A 19099-nucleotide genomic window follows, 5' to 3' on the forward strand; every position below is an offset into this window, starting at 1 on the left:
CGAGGATACCATATAAGCCCAATTTCTCAAGTACAGAATTGATGGTACTCGCCCTCTCGAAATCTGTAAATTTAGCAGATCCTTAAACCCGTACTATTAGGCGGTCAAAGCAGTTGAAATGATCTGTTTAGACAGGTGTCAGCGAGTATTAAGTACTCGCGAGAGTGGGGAAGATAAATTGCTAAAGTGGTTTTGGGTTGTACAAAACAAGCTCCTGGTTTCTCTAAAAAAAAAAAGAAAACCATCATTTAGCTAAGCTTTCCATATAAAACTTTCAATTAAAACTAGTATTTCTCTTCTCTCTCTCTCTCTCTAGTCTAATCTACTATCAAAATCCCTCAAATTAGTAAGCTGCTCTTTTCTTCTTTTACTTTTGTTTGTCAAATTCACATAATTTTGTATTTATTTCTATTTTTGTGGTTCTTGATTGTTCATAAAACTTTCTAACTTTAGCTAAAGTTACCGATGATTAATTTCTTCAAAAATTGTTTCCATCAGCTTTTTGTTACTATTCTAGCTCTTTGTTATCCCTTTTGATTGATCTAGGAGAGGAGAGAAGCAAGGTCAAAACCCTAGATATAATTAAGAAAAAATGCAACTCTATCTAATTTCCTACAAAATCTCAAAATTATTAGCCTCTTTAATTTGTTTTCTCTTCTTCTTTTGCCCATTTGTTGTTTTATCATATTACAATAGTAACAACTACTATGTCTCAATTACAAATAAGTTGGGTATATTTTATCAGATTCTCAAATTAATTATGGATGTATTTTAATCTAGTATTTTCTTGATAGCTCAAATGCTTTCTAATTTTAGCTCGAGCTATGTCGATGATTTCTTCGTATATATACTTCTACCTTTTAATTAGTTTCATGTTTTATATAAGTTAATATTTTGAGCTATATAGATATATTAATGACCTTTTTCATTGATTTTGCAGAGGAAGATTAAGGAAGCTCGAATTAAAGTAGATATAATAATTAGTATCAAAGTATATATTAAAGTTAGAAGATATGGGGAGAGGAAAAATTGTGATTCAAAGGATTGACAATACAACAAGCAGACAAGTGACTTTCTCAAAGAGAAGAAATGGGCTGCTGAAGAAGGCTAAAGAGTTAGCCATTCTTTGTGATGCTGAAGTTGGACTTATTATTTTCTCCAGTACTGGAAAACTCTATGAATTTTCCAGCAACAGGTTAGTTATTAATTTACATTTTTAATTTTAATTTGGTCCTAAACTTAGAGATATATAATTTTTGCATTCTTCCTTTTCTTTGGGAAAAGTTTGGACTGAGATATGGGATTTTTTTGCTGCTGTAGTACTGCCTCTATTTCATATATTCATGTATTTCTTGCTTATCGTTTTCTGTAATTTTTTGTTTAAAAATTACCAACTTGGTACCTTTCCATTTACTGCTATTTTTTATTTATAAAATTACCAAGTTGGTACTTTTCCAGTTTGTACTTTGTATGTGAAAAAAGAGTAGTCAGATGATATCGCGGATTAACCTTTGTTACTGCGTCAAGATTCCAACGTGCATATTTTTCAAATGCATGCTACGATAATTTCTCTTTTTTTTTTTCCGTTTTGTTTTTCAAATATTGAGAGAAATCTAGAACTTGCTTTGCTTTTTAATCCAGTGATTAAATTTGGCTATCATGCACGAGGTGTTTTATCTGCTCTGGCCCATTCTATACAAACCTAATGTTGAGAAAATGAGTCGAGGAACAACATGCAGCAATTCTATAGAAAATTACAGGCAAACCCCAATCTTTCTAAAGGATTTTTCACTTTCTCTCTTTGAAATCAACCCTCTTTCTACATTGTTTCTACAGGGTTTTTTCTTCTAAAGCTCATAATTTTCTCTAACAATGGCGAAGAAAGAGATTAATTTTTTATCGATTTGAATTTTGCCATGGCTGGGGTTTGGCGCTTTTCTAAGCTTCCCCTTTTTTGTTAGTTCTGATGGTGAGCTAGCAGTAGATGTATATTAATTATTTGGCTGAATTATTCAAATTGAAATTTTTAATCAATAAATTTTAAAGGTGTTTGACTCTCCACCATTTACAACCATTAAAAAGCTTCAATGTTTAGAATTCAAATTCGGATTTTCATAAAATAATTTTTGTTTGGATTGGGTGTTATTGCAAACAATTGAAACTATTAGAGCCGATGGTCTATCGGAAACAACATTTCTACTTTCACAAGGCAGGAGTAAGGTTTGCGTACACATTATCCTCTCCGACCCCATTTGTGAGATTACACTGGATTTGTTGTTGTTTGGTGTTTACTGCTACTCATTCAGTTTATATTTGATTAAATTGATTTTATTAATTCTTTAATCGATTAAATTTTTTATTTTTTTGTAAAATATTTATTAGGATAGTAAGGATAAACTTAAAAAAAATCTTTTATATTTTTATGGATTTTATATCTTGATTTTGAGGGTATTTGGTGAATATTAGATTTTATTTGGCTGGATTTTCAGATTGAAATTGAAGAAGAAGCAGAAGAACATACCACATACAAAATATATACAAATTATATACAAAATACATACAAAAGATATATTGTATACAATTTGTATGAAAATTTTATTTAAGTTGTATGATATTGTAGTTGTATTTACCTGGTTAAGAATGATGTATGAAAGTTGTAGATAAGTTGTAGATAAGTTGTATACTGTATAATTAGTTGTATAAAATTTATTTTTAGTATGTATGTTATTGTAGATATATAGAATTTTATGTTAAATTTGTATTAAATTTATTTCTAATTTGTATGCTACTGTACCATACGTAATTCTTTTTTTAAAATAGGTAATTATGGCAAAGAGATAGAAGAGTTGCAAATTATGACTTAAAATAGTTAACACATAGCTGAATGAAGTCTTATTTAGATGAAAGTATAATTTGAACTTCGTTCCCTTCGGTTACGCCCTTTTCCAAGCAAAGAATCTCTTAATTTAAGGCACTAATAAGGAATTGTATATAAATTGTAAGAAAAACTTGGTTAGGACGGGTAATATACAAAAGTTGTACAATTTTAATAAATAAGATTCAAATATTGTATAGGAAAGAAAAAATACCTATTTAATACGGATAAATAATGAGTTAACCGGCGGATAATATAGATATCCATATTATCCATGACTTCTTGAATATGATCACTTTTGGGAGAATTCCTAGTCTCCCAAACTTAAGGAACTCCCAGTTTGAGCCTTTGCAAATGTAAAAGTTAAACTCATTGATTATCTTTTTTTAAGTGGATAATATTGACCCATTTTTTAAAAGTTCATTATCCAACCTATATTTTAGTAGATAATATGGACGTGTAATTTTTTTTTATCCACTTTAACACCACTATATGTGAACGATTGATAGGAGTAGTAATATTTGCAAATGTGTTCGCACTTTAAAATTTGGTTTAAAGCTCTGCAGTGATAACTATCTCTATTGTATTGTATTTAGTGCATATATGGATAACTCTCAATATTGTTGTTCTCTCTTCAGTCTTCAGTCTTCAGTCTTCAGTCTTCACATAAACCCTAAGGTGTCATTTGGCTTAATGATTAGGGCCGGGGGTAGAATAAAGGCATATAAGATTTAGTACAATTAATACAATTCGTGTCCTTGATCTTGTCGAGTTAATCCCATATCAAGCATCCCTATATAATAACACTTAACTATAAACGCTAAGCTTTTTTGAAACTAATTTTCATGTTATGTTATAATATATGTTCTCTGATCTATAACAACACTTCGCTATAACATCCAAAAATATTCGGAACAAACGAGGCTATTATAGAGAGGTTTGACTGTACTAATAAACTAACAAACGGGATGCATGTTACTTTGTGCTTCACTTTAATTATGTGTATATTTGCTTCTAAATTGCCTAAATAGAATTTAGTCTTATTGGACTCACAGTGCAGAATCATATGTATAGTTTAATATGGGGCGCGGATGACTAGTTTAACATATGAGTTTAACTCATCCACAGTGACAATATAAAAAATTTGTAAACTATTAGTGTATTGTGGCGAAATACCTGTCTTATTAGTCCTGCTTATTATGCATGGATAGTTAATTACAATAGTTATCTTTTAAGTGACATGATAAGCAATTAGTGTGAGAAGTTAAACTCTTGACACAATTGTATTTGGCTATTTTACCAGCATGATGGCTATAATTGATAGATACAACAAGATGAAGGAGGAGCATCATAACCTCATGAGTCCTATGTCAGGGGTCAAGGTATAGCTCTTTAATTATATTTAAATCTGCTTATGAATTGCCTAAATAGAATCCCTTTGATGGAATAATGGACTTGCAAATGCAGAATCATATGTATAGTTTTATTTTGGCCCGCAGATAACTAGTTTAACACAGGAATTTAACTCATGCATACACATTGGCAGTATAAAATGGACTCCATTTTTGTCTTCACAAGTGAATGTTAATGGAGAATTGCGAGTGCATATACCCTTTTGGATTTAGGAAAAGTCTGCTCTCATTCTATGTCAAAGAATATCTAAACTTCCATCTTTAAGATCATGGATTAAGTATTCTATGCTATTTACCCTTTTTAAATGATCTTGTATATCCATTGTGGGATATTAAAAACCTTGACATCCTCCATTAAATATGTATATATATTGAGTAACTCATCAGAGTTTTAGTTATTCCCTCAAACTTTTTCTACCCAAATCTCAATAAAAGATATTATAAGGCCAGAATTTAAAAAGATGATTCATTTTTAAATGTTCCAAGTGATATCTTTAGAAACTAATTTGAATGATGCACGCTTTCAGTCAAGATTGGAACAGTCATTAATCCACTGTGATATTGACCTCTTTTTCAAATAAACCGCTTGCCCTTAACTCTAGCTTTTGAGAAAATCGATTGTTAAATGATTTCATGTTACTTTATGTTACAAGTACTTTTGATTAATCAGTAGTCGGGCGAAGGATAGGGAAAAAACTTATTAACACCTAGCATTTACATCAAATCAATAAAAGCATGATATTGGTCTTTCATGTAATTTTTTGTCACAACCAATACGTATTGTCACATCAATTTGTGACAAAATGTTTCCTTCAAAGTTAACTTTGATTGACATAAACACCTGAGTGCAAGTAAACTTTCCTTAAATACAACTATACAACCATTATCTTGACTGGTTTCAGAAGGAACATAAATGAGAGAGGAATTAAATCTGGAAGGTTGTAAATCAGATTAGACACAATGACCTCAATATTTGTTTTCCTGACAGTGCTGTAAGAGAAGCCCAGAAAGAGCACTTGTAGGCTCCATTATAAAACAAGAGCTGCACCATTCTGTTTGACAATAGTTGATGATGGCAAGTTAGCTGTAGCTTCATTTCCTTTTAGAGGTATAATAGCTCTTGATCTCACACATGGTCAAGGTGTGACTAGATTAAAGCAAATACAATATCTTCAAAACCAACACAAGGTTTTTGAGCAGGATTTTCAAGCAAGCCCAGTCGAAGGCTTACCCAGTAGGATTTAGGGAGGGTCAAAAAAGTTTTCATGATGATCAAGGTTAGGCTTATGCCCAAACTAACCCAGTATTATGTTGTCAGCTTTTTCCCATTCCTTTATCTCGAGTTCACCCCATCTTTATCATGGCCGACGGAGTTCTTGCAAAAAGTTTCAAAAGCACAGGATCCACCTATGTAAATTTCATGTATGCATTAAGAATGCAAAAGCTAAAACACGAAATGTAAGTCAGCAAGCTCACAGAGAAAGGATAAACCGAATCTTGGTTGTGCACCATAGTGACTGGGTGAGAAGGGGAAATATCCTTCACTTTGTTGATGTCCTGGTTGTTTTGCCTTCACTGCTTCATTTTCTCTCTGCCTGCTGGGGAATTTTATCAATTAAAAGAAAACTATCCTTTATAAGATTTCACGTACTTGTGGTGCAGTGCTACACTATTCTGGAAACTTCATGTGTTGGTTGGTACTCTTTTATCTTTTCCACTTCCATACTCTGGTTGTGCATCCTCTCATGTATCTTGTTCCGTGGTTCTGCTATCTTCTTGTTATTCTCCTTTGCCCTGTTATTCCTGCTTATTCGTTGTTGGCTGATTCCTAGTCTCTTTGCGTCCTGAATAGATGCTTATCTTGTTGTCCATATTTTCCTGCTCCATGTTTCGGTTCTTATACTAGCTCGAGACAACAACCTGCTTCCTCCGAATTAGTCACTTCAAGCATCTATAGTAACCATTGACCGGTAACCTTCTTCCAATGCAAATATATCTCAGACTCATTAGTTCTATTTATGATGTGTTGTCAATTGATGTTGATGAGACGATTTAGTGACATAAAGGGGGATGGAGACCTGTGTTTGTGTTGTATGGGCACTAGTATCATTTCCTCGTGCTATGCTCACTCTCCCTGTTTGTGTTGAAGGGCACTAGGAAAATCGATAAACTTTGGGTTTAACTCCAGTCAAATACTTGATTCCTGTTCTTTCCTTGGAGCAGTCCGATCAAGTGGAATCAAATCCTACAGGCTCATATGCTAACACAGCCACTCAGTTACTCTTATAAGATTTCTATAAGCATGAAGCAAATTGTGTGTCAAATGCTGTATCTCATAAAGATATAAAGAAAGTTAAATGGTAACTAGTTTGAAAAGGATTTTGGAATTATGCTTTGATCCCAAAAGGTGTTGCATTCCTCTGTAGGATTAATGCTTTATTAGCACAAATTAGGACTTACGGTAGGGTTTATTCCGATGCCAATTAATTCATAATTGTAGCCTATTGTAACCTAATTCCACGCTCATCCAGAGTTCCAAAACAAGTTATACTTGTTCAAATCGAAGGATTGAATCATGAATTGCAACATCTTTGCTATTCTATGCCATACTAGTGAACTACTTTGATGGAACCTAAACAAATTCAGTAAGTCCTCTATAATCATCTATAATATACTGAAAGCAGAAATCCAACCTAGAATAACTAACAAGCTCTCTTCTCAAAGTCGAGATCCATATTTACCTACATGTTTCCACTACTAACCTGAAAAATCCAAGAGCGGTGTGTTGAATTCCCTTAAAGTCTCCGCTACACTCTGCTTCATGTATTGTCTGAATTCCAAATAGCAGATTTGAACCTGTTTAAAGGAAGTTTTTCCAATCCTCCTTCCTAATAGTAAGTAAAAGTGCCATAAGTATCAACTCTTAATCTATGTGGTAATTACTATTATCTTAGAGTTATTCAGCATGGCAGATACTTCCATCTACTTAATATACCACTTATCACATATTTGATTCAGGTCATCTGTCATCATCACCAGAGACACTTATAGATTCTTGCTGATGCAGCATTTGTTGTTTCAACAAGTTCTATATAAGCAGAAAGATAAACCACAAGAAATACCATACCGAATCAAACAGATGCATGCTGGAAATTGGAATAGTTTATCCCAGACGAATAGTGCAGGAACAAACTGATACCGGTTCTTTTTCCCCAGTTTATGGTACACTAGTTTGAGACCAAAAGTCAGCCATCAAACAGTCATGATGCCTGAAATGAGGGAGGTCACTGGAGAATAACGCGGCGATAAAACTAGTAATGCTCACCCGTTACAGTTTAGTTCCACTCCACCATGTCCACTGATAAGAGAATATAACCTAGAGGAATCCGCCTGCCAGATGAGATAATTAGGCTAACAAGCAGAAGAAGGAATATGATGGTCTTGACATGATAAGCCGGAATTTAGAGTTTGTTTATATCTGCATAAGCTGAATCCATGATCTAATTAATCAACTAAACCATAATCCAAAATCAGTTGAGGCCGGCTATATGATTCCTATATATCCATTCTGCTCTGAAACCGGGATCTAATGCCTCTTTAATTTGCATTTGCAGAAGAATGAAGTGAAATCCCAAAAAGACATCTGCAATGCTATAGGTTTAAGGTCCAGATGAGACACCATTTTAACAAATTCCATTAGAGGATAGTTCGTTTGTCTAACAGAGAATGCTTTAAAATTGCAGATCTCTATATCAGAGGAGAGAATGGAAGATGTCTCAACCCCACCTAAATCGATATAGGATCTACTCTCAAAGGTAAGCAATATAAAATTTTCAAAAAGGAATATATCGTGAGGAGATTTTGGTGTTCACCGTATCAATAGCATAGCCATTCCACAAACACAAAATACAAAAACTCAGTTGGATGAAATGTCTACACAAGTTTAGCGATTGAAAACCCTACCAGAGGTCCTAAGTTTCACATTATGACAATTTGCTCAACATCGCAACTATTTATAGATTAAATTATATGGAAAACCTAAGTTTGAATTCCTATCCATGGATACCGTAATTAAGTTATAAAGATAACTAGTCTTCACCATCTAGGGAGCATAGTTCATGGAGCAAATTCATGTGATAATTCAACAAATGGAACCTAACATATCTAATAAATAACCTGAACCTGAGTATCCTGGTCTTCTGCCTCAAACTAGCACCCTGGTATTGCATCTCAGATATGACCTAATCCTTCACTGGTGCTAAATCAGACTTTTGTGCTCTCAAGTTAGCATCTATTCCCTTGGTTAGTTTACCCACTGTAACTGACTGTCACGTCCAACGAGAGCGTGAGCATCCCACTATTCTTTCTTCTCATGGGGGCATTCTACTAGCAAAGAAGACTCCTATAAGTGGTAGTACCTAGTTGGGGCTTTGTGGTATAATTCTTTGCCAAAAGAGGTCTCTCCAGTGTTACATGTTTATATCTACAACCGATCCCTCACCAGAGCTGACGGACATCTCAGGTAACCATCCTTGACTTACCGATGGGTCAATGAGGATAGCATAAAAGACGAGAGCGTGAGCATCCCACTATTCTTTCTTCTCATGGGGGCATTCTACTAGCAAAGAAGACTCCTATAAGTGGTAGTACCTAGTTGGGGCTTTGTGGTATAATTCTTTGCCAAAAGAGGTCTCTCCAGTGTTACATGTTTATATCTACAACCGATCCCTCACCAGAGCTGACGGACATCTCAGGTAACCATCCTTGACTTACCGATGGGTCAATGAGGATAGCATAAAAGGCATCCAACTGGGAAAAAGGCAGTGAGGGAATAAGTATTATCAGAAATTTCAAATAACAAGAAAGTAAAAGTTCAGGTGCTCCATAAAATCCAAATATATGTCAATGACCAAGGGCATGATTAATCAAAACATACCATGGAATGTGGATTCATGGTTTTCTAAGGCTGGAGACAAGCAAGGGCGTTAGGAAAGTCTTGCAATGATTCCTGAAGCAGTCATTCCGGTTGGAAAAAAACACCCTTGACCATCTGAGGAGGATAACCTGAGAGTAAAAGGACATGAACACAAATGAAAATGTTCACATACATATCAAGTTCATAATCCATCCACAGGAGCTCTATATTCTTCTAGGACTTCAATCTCACTACGAATCCGTCATTAAATTGCCAATGGTAAAAGTTTAAAAATTGCATCCTTCCAGCCTGAAAGGCAATATCAACCCCAACCAATGTGTGTGCTATCTTCAGACGTTCATCGCTAAAGAGTTTGTTTCTTATTGCTATGGAAAAACTAAGACACGATACATTTTTGCCGTACATCGTTTACTGCTAGTTGATCTCTATCATCAAACAAGGGTGTCAAGTTCCATTGTACCTGTTCAAAAAAGGGTGTCAAGTTTCCTAATTAGAAAATTGAGCAGGGAGACTACAGGTCGAAGAGATGCTTAATTAAAATCTCAGAGATCCAACTGTCTAAAGTGCTGACGCACAACGATGCAGATGGAGTTGCTGGCTAAGAGATGATTTCTACAACCAGGCTCAGCAATTGCAATAAATGCTTCTTTCTCCCTGAAGACCAGGGTCCACTTGGTACATGGATTGCGCAGATGATAGGATATGTAACTTCGTATGCACTTATTCTCGACAAGATTAATTAACTCAATCCGGTGAGGACAAGATTACTAAATGGGCCGGTACTCACATAGGACAAATAGCAAATGCCCCTAGCATGCAAATAAGAAGGGAAAACCTCCTCTCATTCTATATAATTCATTGCTCATTATTCCACAGTCATTCCTAGGGCAGTAAACTTCCTCAATACCCGTGATAATCACAGGTCCCCAATAGATGATTAGTTGACCAAATATCCCAAATGTCTAAGGTGCTGAAAGACCAAGAATGCATATGTAAATTTTGTGAGAAGTTAATTCTTAAACCATGTTGAGCAATTGTAACAGAGGTTTCTTTCTTGCTTCCTGAAGATTAGGAGTCATTTCTTACAGACTGTTCACCTGATAAGGTTTATCTCCCCCAATTTTTAGCTTAGGTACATTAATATTAATCTTAAGAGACTACAAAACTGATCAGCAGATAACTATTAATCTAGGTCAGTATAAGAGGCAAAAGGTTCACATACAAATAGAGGACAAGCCCTTCTCTCATTTCTTTTCCTCAATCTCCCCCTCTTAAACCTTTCTTCCAGGTCCAACTTCTGCTTTCCCCAACCCACCCACCTCCACGTCAGTCCTTGACCGTCCTCATGCACCTTTTTCCCCCAACCTTTCCCACTCTACAATTCCAACCCTCACCCCTTGGGATTACAGAGACAGATCCTGGATTTGATGGCTACGGGTGCCACTGCTTTTAATGCGAACCGACCACTAGTGATGAGATTGAATTTTGGATGTACAATTAGTCGATTCGATCCGTTTTCGATTAATTTGGTTCGGTCCATTTTGAATAACTTCAATTCAATTTAGAAGATTTTTTATGCATAAATGAATTTGTGATAAAAAAAAAACCGAATAAGTTTTGTCTAATTCGGTCTAATTCTCTCTATTCAAATTCTATTTGGATAATGTGATTAAAAAATACACAACAATTAATACTATGTCTTTGATGCATCACTCTAAACTTTTTTCTAAAATTAATAAAGATCTAAAAAAATACAAAGGAAGCAAATATACAATTTAAATAAACAATAAAAATGGGATTGTACAAACGTGAGTAACAAAGATGAAGAAATTAAAAGAAATTAAGAAAAGGAGCATAAAGAAAAGAAAGAAAATGGAAAAAAGCAACAAGAGAACAACTAGGACCACAACCTAGAGAGTCTCAATCCAAGGCTTTGTATGTGAGGTTTCAGTTGTTTTACTGTGGCACCTACAGTCATTTTGTTACTTGGGTTGCCACCCGTTATTTATGTTAATATTTTGAGGAAAATAGCAATACATATATAAGATTTTACCCAAGCGACAGGGTGGCGTACCAGCCCCAGTTCATTACATAGATCCGCCCCTGCTTGGAAACCAAATTATTTTCCCCACTCCTTAACAGGATCCTTCTTCTTTCCTTCCGCAACATCATTCCCTCCTCCCTCCACCCATCCGTAACATTTGCAAACTATCGTGGTATTAAAAGTATGAAGCGTGCTATGAAATTTTGGAAAAGAGTGATAGAGCATAGACTTGGGGACACTCTAAAAGTAATGTAGAACCATTTTTGGCTAGATATACAACGAAGGCTATATGCTAAGAAGATTCGTGAAAATTTATTGCCAGAGGAAAAATCTAGACATAGTGTTATTGACTTAGAGAAAGCGAATGATAAGAGTGCCAAGAAAAGCTTCTGGTGGGTGATGGAGAAGAAAGGAACTCATATTAAATTTATAATGTCATAAATGATATATGAAATAGTCGTCGCCAGTGTGAGAGCAGTAGTAGGAGATACAAAGATTTTCCCATAACCATGTGTTCACACCAAGAACAGGCATTGAGCCTTGTTTACCCTATTTATGGATGAGATAACTCACACTATACAGATTGAGGTTCCATTACACATGCTATTTGCAAACGACATTGTGCTAATTGACGAAACCATCAAGGATATCAACCAAAACTTGAACTTCTGATACGCACTCTAAAGAGTAAAAGTTTTAGGATAAGTAAAATTAAGACATGCATTACAGGTTTAACCCGCATAAGAAGAGTGAAGTTGAGGTGAGACCAAACGAGATTGCAAGGTTTAAATGCAACCAATTCATATATCTAGGCTTGATGTTCCAAGAGAACGGCACAATAGATGGGGATGTTACACATCGAATCAAAATAGAGTGGTTCAAGTGGACATTTGCTACTGGAGTATTATGTAATAGAAGGATACCTACCAAAGTGAAATGCAAATTCTATAAAACGATTGTAAGACCAGCAATATTACATACATGGGAGTAAATGTAGGCCTCTAAATGCTCCAAGTACCCACAAGATGAGTGTCGCAAAGATGAATGATCAAGATCCAAATTCAGATGAATGTATTTGCTTTCTATAAACTTCTATGTTACGGAAAAAATGCTACATAGATATAGTTGAGCCCGTCTAGTTTTAGCTTGAATCATAGTTGAAACAGAACTAAGAACGTTCTACATCTGATATGTGGCTTTCATCATCCTAAAGTACTTTTCTTGAATGGTTGAATTTATCATGGGTTGCAATAATCATCAAGCACTACAAAGAAAGATCAAAGCAATATCTACCTGATTCCATCTCAGGAATGATTAAGCCTTCTAATTTCATCTTCTAAGCACTATACTTTTTTCTTTTTCTTATTTTTCTTTCTTTTCTTGGTTTTGGCTAGTTTTGGCAAAGGGAAGTAGCAAGTTTGAGGCAACAACTGCATTACTTGCAAGAAAATCACAGGTAAATTGATTTGACAAGGTATATCTTTTACATGCCTCTCTATGCCACATGATCTTTTATTGTACACACTATAGATTGAATAATGTGATACCTTTATACACTATAAATTGAGCAATTTGATATCTTTTAATCTGTTGACTTATGTGAAAATTATTATAGTGGACACATTTTCTAATTATATCTTAACATGACCCTCACATGTCAGCTTTTCTTTGTCTAGTGGATCAAGTACATAACAAATCATTCCATGAAGGATAGCAATGAGACTCGAATTCAGGATTGTGAATCGTCAAAACTAACTCGCCTGAGTTAACTGCTAGAGAGCAAACATTTATTTATTTATTCTAGTTCTCCAAGATAGATTGTTAATTCATGTTTTTTTTTTTTGCTTACTTTATGTTCTTATAAGTTTCTATGCATAAAAAAGTTAAAACTTTTATTGGAGATAAAGTTTAAGTAATATGAGCACTTGACAAATCCAATCAACGATCAAATCCATTATTACTTTTGCTTCATACACAAATAAATGCCATTTTGGGTAATTAACCAGGATTTCTAAAAACATCATAAAAATTTCTTCATCATGTTTCTGAGAAAATAGCTATGATATTTCACCAATCGAATATTTTTATACAGTCATCTACACCTACTTATCCCCAGCTATTGCTGGTGTTTTCAGTTGAATATGCAAGGACTTTTAGGGGCTCTTTTCTAGTGTTTGAAACAGTTTAAGGTTTCTCAAAGCTTCTTTTTTTTTCTTTTTCCTTTTTTTGAGTAAGGTGACAGGTTTCTCAAAGCTTCTTCTTATCATAGTCTGTACACTTGGGGCCAATAAAAGATTGGAAACAGAACAAAAAAGAATAGATGCTGCATACTGATTTTGTTTTAAGGTTTATTTCTCACAAGCATTAGAGTAATTCAGGTTTCTTGAAGCTTATGGTCAAATTTATGGTTTAGAGCAAAGACTGGGAAAACAGAACAACACAAAGATGCCATGATTATTTAATTTAGAGGTTATAAGATACACTCCTAGCATCTCTTGGGGACAACTAAAGTTAGAAGTGCCCTCTGAACCGAGAAAAATAATTTTCTACTGCTGAAGTTGCTAGCGATTGATTGCTAGTAACAAGAACTATAACAATAAATGTAGACACCAAAATTTGACTAAAAAGCTAAAAACCTAGTCAAACTCAAATATCATAAAATTAAGTCGATCCAGAAGAACTTGCAAAGTGCCCAAAACAAAATTTTAAAAAAATCTAAGGATTACTAACGAAAAAAGACATCCACGATTTGAATTTGCAATGTTTTCTCCATGTTTTTCTCTTTTTAGATTGTTTGTTTTCTTCCATGTTTTTCTGTGAACTACTCTTGGAGGAGAGAAGAATAACTATAAAAAATATTAAGATGAACATCCCCTTCTGTAGCAACGTATCCGAGCTTGTCGGCATGCTTAACATGCAATCGAATAAATATAAAACATGTATATTTCAATGTCTGAGATCTAGCTTAGTAAGCTAAGCTGCTAAGGGAGAAATATTTTAACTAATCCCTTTCTTTTATGAACCACAGGCGGCTTCTGGGTGAAGAACTTTCTGGACTCGGCATCAAAGATCTAACAAATCTTGAAAACCAACTTGAAATGAGTTTGAAAGGCGTTCGAAAGCAAAAGGTAAAATCCACACTTGTAAAATTCTTTTGTGGTCATGAAACTTATGTTTATATAGTCTACGACTTATCCTGAATGTATTACTTTTTCTTGCAGGAGCAGATTTTGACTGATGAAATCAGAGAATTAAATCAGAAGGTTCTACTAGATAAACTATCACAACTTCCCAATTCTCGTCTTTAAATTTTGGTACCCGGATGATTAATATTGCATCTGCAGGGCAATCTTATTCATCAAGAAAATATAGAACTCTACAAAAAGGTAAACCTCATTCGACAAGAGAATACAGAATTGAGGAAAAAGGTATATATTTAGAGAATATTGCCTCCACTTGTTGTTTCAAGATGTACCATAAAATTTTGATTTTACATTTTAGTCTTCTACCACAAGCATAGATATCCTTGACCTTATCTAAAGGAGAAGTTACCTATTCCAGGTTTCTGAAGAAGGATTTGGAAGTGAACCAAATGGGGGTGTTCAGGCCACACATGCAATCAGCAATGGATATGATGTACATGCACCAATTAGTCTCCAGCTAAGCCAGCCACAAACACAGAAGAGTGAAACAGCAACAAGCGTCATGCAGCTTGGGTAAATTTTCTATCAGAAGAATTAGTTATCTTTCAGTCTCTATCCTCTCTCCACAGAGGGCAAAAGAGAAAATGTGACACTAATTCTACCACTATAACATTGAAAACAGGTTACAACTGCATTAGACAGAAGACTGACACTCTCTGTTTTCTCAACTAGCCCTATAGCTAAGAGATACTTCTATGCATCCCATTCTTGATCAAGCTAGAAGAAAGAAGTTCATCAAGCCTGAGTGCGCATTCAGCTCTGCCTAGATATTGGATAGTTTTGTGATTATTGATTGCTGTAAACATGCAGAAATTATCTATGTAAAGTAATGTTAACTTAAACTAAGAATAAAATTGTGGCAATTATCACATATCAGGGTTTGCTTCACTACGCATGTTAAATGAGCCTGTGATTAGTGCCTCCTATCCAGGATGACTCAAAATAAGATATGATCTCATGGAACTGTACAGGGATGCATCAAGCTCAGAGAAAACTTTTTTGGGTTCCAAGGCTAACTTTCACATCTATACTCAAGAGCCCCTTAAGATAATGACTCTCTAGAAAATTTTGAATTTGATAATAGGAAGGTTATCAATTTATTTGTGAGAATGCTCATCTTATGGCTTAATGGCAATGATCAAACAGAGAAGGCTTTAAGATACTAGTAATGCACTACCTTGCAAATTATTACATAGAGATTACCACAACTACTGCAATTGCCAAAATCCTATCAGTTAACCTAATTTTTCTGTCAAACTAAGTGAAATAGGAAAATATTGCTGAAAACACAAAATATGACAAAGGAATATTAACATTAGGTCCATTCCATAAGTATTCATTAACAAGTTTCAATTGTGATAAGAACTGACAGTGCCTACATATAATTAAGCACATGAAGCTTTAAGAACCTCTGAACCCTGTTAAATTGGGAAGTCGGACAAAATATACTAATTCATCACACAACTTTTTATATCAGCCAATTCAGACTAAGAAGAGCAGCAATTTTAACTCCAGACATGACTCTACAGTAGAATAAACTTTGAACGAGTAGAAACTAACATAAGCTTAGACATGTTTCTACTTTAGCTAACTCAGCCTTAAGCCTGCAGTGAAGATTGGCTATCACTATTCACTAAACAGCTACATGCAAAGTTGCTACATTTGGCTAACTGAAACTTAGGCTGGGAGTTGAGAGCAATTACAGAGAGAATTTATCAAAATTTTCAGTTCACCTAGGAGGAAGAAAAAGAGAAGGAAAAGAACAGGAAAAGAAGTCCTATGAATTTCATTAGTAAATGCAACTGCACAGCAAAAGGTAAATCTAAAACGAAGTTGTGATCAAATACAAAGAAAAGGATCACCAGCAAAGGAGGTTTTACCTTTTGGGACATCTATACAATATACAAAAGGACCAATGGCAGTTGGTGCAAGTTCTCTCATCCCAAAGTTGCCCTGCAAATTGAGAATTGAGAATTGAGACTTCCGCAAAAGAAATACGCCAAATTTGGAAAAGCTCTGACCTCAAATTGGTTTAGAATAAGAAATAGAAAAAAAAAACAGGTCCTAATTTAGTCAATATTTAAGCATCTCCTAAAATTACACATATTTCTCAGATTCCAAGAATGCCTTTTCTGATTTAATCATGTAACAAATCAAATTTGGAATATGTTTCTATTACGAGAAAATAAGTGTAAAGAGGTAAAATAAATGTACTATTTTGTTATATACTAAACCTAAAACAAGAGAAGTGACAACATTTGCCACCTAACGAGAGAATTTGCCATTTAGCTACCTCTCTTTTAAGTCCACCTTGTCTATAGCCTGCATATCTCAGGTTTGGTGATAAAAGCAGCCATCTCGGAATCCAAGGCGACAATGCCTTGAGATTGAAGTAAGAAAAAGTCAATGGAAAAAGGATAAAAGGATAAAAGAGTTGTGAGCAAGAGAAGTTAGGGTTTTCCTAGCCACCATAGTGTTTCCCACCCACATTTCTTTTCAATAAAATCAGTTTATTCTTAACTGTTAACCTTCATGCTTATACATTGTATGAGCCAAGTATATTTTGCCATTCACTGGACACAAACAGCCACCTGTCATCCTCCCACAGCTCATCCTTTCAATGCTCAGGCAAAGGACCACTCACGAAGCCCAAAGTAATTGGCCATGATGGTGCCCTCAAGATTCATGTTCAAGCAAGAGTGTGAAGCAGTGATAAAGTGACCTTTTCGTAGACCTAAACTCCGCTTAAACCACCCAATCTGATCCACTTGGAAGAAATCTGGAACTCATTTAAATTTGGACTTGACAAACATCCACCACTCCCAAAACCACTAAATCACAATTATACGACTATTTGAAGTACACTTTCAGCTAACTGGTCTTGTTCTTCTCCACCATAATAACAAAACCAACTCACTGCACATTATAGTTGCATGATATGTTAACCACCTAATTAAATCGAGAAAACAAGCAAAACTCTATAGTTGGCCTCCTCACCAACACATTAATCAAGATTAAGAAGGAACTTGATAAATGAATTAATATTCGCGGGTACTTGCTACATGTGTTGGTAGCTTAAAAGTTAAAGGTTATTCACTAGTTGTAGTTGCTTAATGTGGTTGATAAATAAGTTTCTGTGATTAATCATTCAGTTATGTATATATCATGTATTTTCTGTGCAATACATCACCTCCTTTAGGTCTTATAGTTTACCAAATTTTTAATTGGACTTTAATGATAATCTAACTGGCCAATGTATGCAAATATAGTAATAGCCGATAGGCAATTTATATCTTCAACGTGATAAGCTAGAAAAGTATGAAAATGTTAATACCATGATGTGGAACATGGGACAATAAATCTATAGAACAAAAACTTAAAATACATCAGTAACTGTGCAAACATGACATGCTCACGGTCTCAAGAACAACAAAATTGTCAATCATTGTTGCATATCCCAGCTTTCCACAAGATATATAATGTTCCTGAACTCATTTGCATCCTAACATAACTCCTATAAAGAGCAGAAAAGCAGATAATCCTGAAACCTAGCTGAAGGTCAACAGTCTAGAAAGCATATAAAGCAATAAGCACTACAATTAATCGAAAAGGAATGACATCTCAGCTTCTTTAAGTTTCTTTTGGTTCAACATGTATTAGCAAAAGAATCCTATTCAGTAGAAGAAGGCAAACTATTGGACCACTCCCTGATTTTAATTCAGAATCAGATGTATTAAAGGAGCAGCCCGGTGCACAAAGCATCCCGCATTTACGCAGGGTCCGGGGAAGGGCCGCACCCATAGAGGTGTAATGTAGACAGCCTACCCTAATGCAAGCATTAGTGGCTACTTCCACGGCTCGAACCCATCACCGGAGAACTTTACCGAGGATCCCTTCCAGAATCAAATGTACTAGCATAGGAAAAATGACTATGTGGTCATATGGGCAATAACACAACCAATACAGCTCCATATCAATGATCATTAAAAGCTATTCAAAATAAAGCAGTGAATTTAAAAATAAAGTAAAAGAACATGATGTTTGGTCTTGCTGCTGGTATTCCAACAATTAATGACTAGGATCCAAGAACAAAACAAATAGACTTCTTTGTCTAAAAACGACTTGCATCTACAAAAAGATCTCAACTTGCAACAACAGGTGCCATCTTCAAAACAATAATTATACTCCAGCATGAAAAAAAAAGAAAAAAAACAACCGATCCGACTACACCCCTAAAGACAGGAAGGAAAATAGATTGTCTAAGAGGGCTTGTTAACGTGTCACGAAGCAAGAAATTCAGCACCCATACGAAGAAACAAAAATTAAGAAGATTCAAGAGCAAGGAAAATGAAAGATCGCTGTTGCGTAATGCATGTAAGTTACAACCGTACCTGTCGTCGACGTCATGCCCGAGAGAAGAGCTTTAGTTGAACGCACAAACAGCAAGGAATGACCTCATTCTGAACGCAGTGGCATTTGTGAATGAATGAATTTGGTAGAAGAAAGTGGAAGAATGGAGGAGAGAGAAGAAAATATCTGGAGGATCAAATCGACAGAGGTATTAAAATATTGCAGAAAAAAAAAAAGGAAGGTTTTTTTCTGCTCATCAGCAAGGGGCTCTTTTGTCAT

The 19099-nt window shown here is 35.0% G+C and overlaps 1 protein-coding gene and 1 long non-coding RNA gene across 14 annotated transcripts; one reads left to right on the forward strand and one right to left on the reverse strand.

Moving 5' to 3' along the window:
* The first annotated feature begins 261 nt into the window (after nucleotides 1–261).
* On the forward strand, nucleotides 262–15480 carry LOC104237879 (MADS-box transcription factor 23-like). The gene is made up of 9 exons (XM_009792105.2): nucleotides 262–346; nucleotides 941–1195; nucleotides 4179–4257; nucleotides 12662–12723; nucleotides 14296–14395; nucleotides 14489–14530; nucleotides 14612–14695; nucleotides 14829–14983; nucleotides 15093–15480. The coding sequence occupies exons 2-9, from the start codon at nucleotides 1014–1016 to the stop codon at nucleotides 15106–15108; spliced, it is 720 nt and encodes a 239-aa protein (XP_009790407.1). The 5' UTR covers nucleotides 262–346; nucleotides 941–1013; the 3' UTR covers nucleotides 15109–15480.
* LOC104237878 (uncharacterized) lies at nucleotides 5012–19043 on the reverse strand. 13 transcript variants are annotated; one of them, XR_011406197.1, is made up of 5 exons: nucleotides 18862–19043; nucleotides 16351–16423; nucleotides 14820–14992; nucleotides 9224–9683; nucleotides 5012–7175 (listed from the first exon to the last, which is right to left on the reverse strand). It is a non-coding gene; the product is annotated as an uncharacterized lncRNA (long non-coding RNA). The 13 variants fall into 13 exon arrangements; XR_713757.2 differs by having other exon boundaries at nucleotides 5012–9096; XR_713755.2 differs by having other exon boundaries at nucleotides 5012–9351; nucleotides 9627–9683; nucleotides 18862–19042.
* Between the last annotated feature and the right edge of the window lie 56 nt (nucleotides 19044–19099).

The sequence above is a fragment of the Nicotiana sylvestris genome, chromosome 1 (genome assembly GCF_000393655.2).
Source record: "Nicotiana sylvestris chromosome 1, ASM39365v2, whole genome shotgun sequence".
Classification (NCBI taxonomy): Eukaryota; Viridiplantae; Streptophyta; class Magnoliopsida; order Solanales; family Solanaceae; genus Nicotiana; species Nicotiana sylvestris.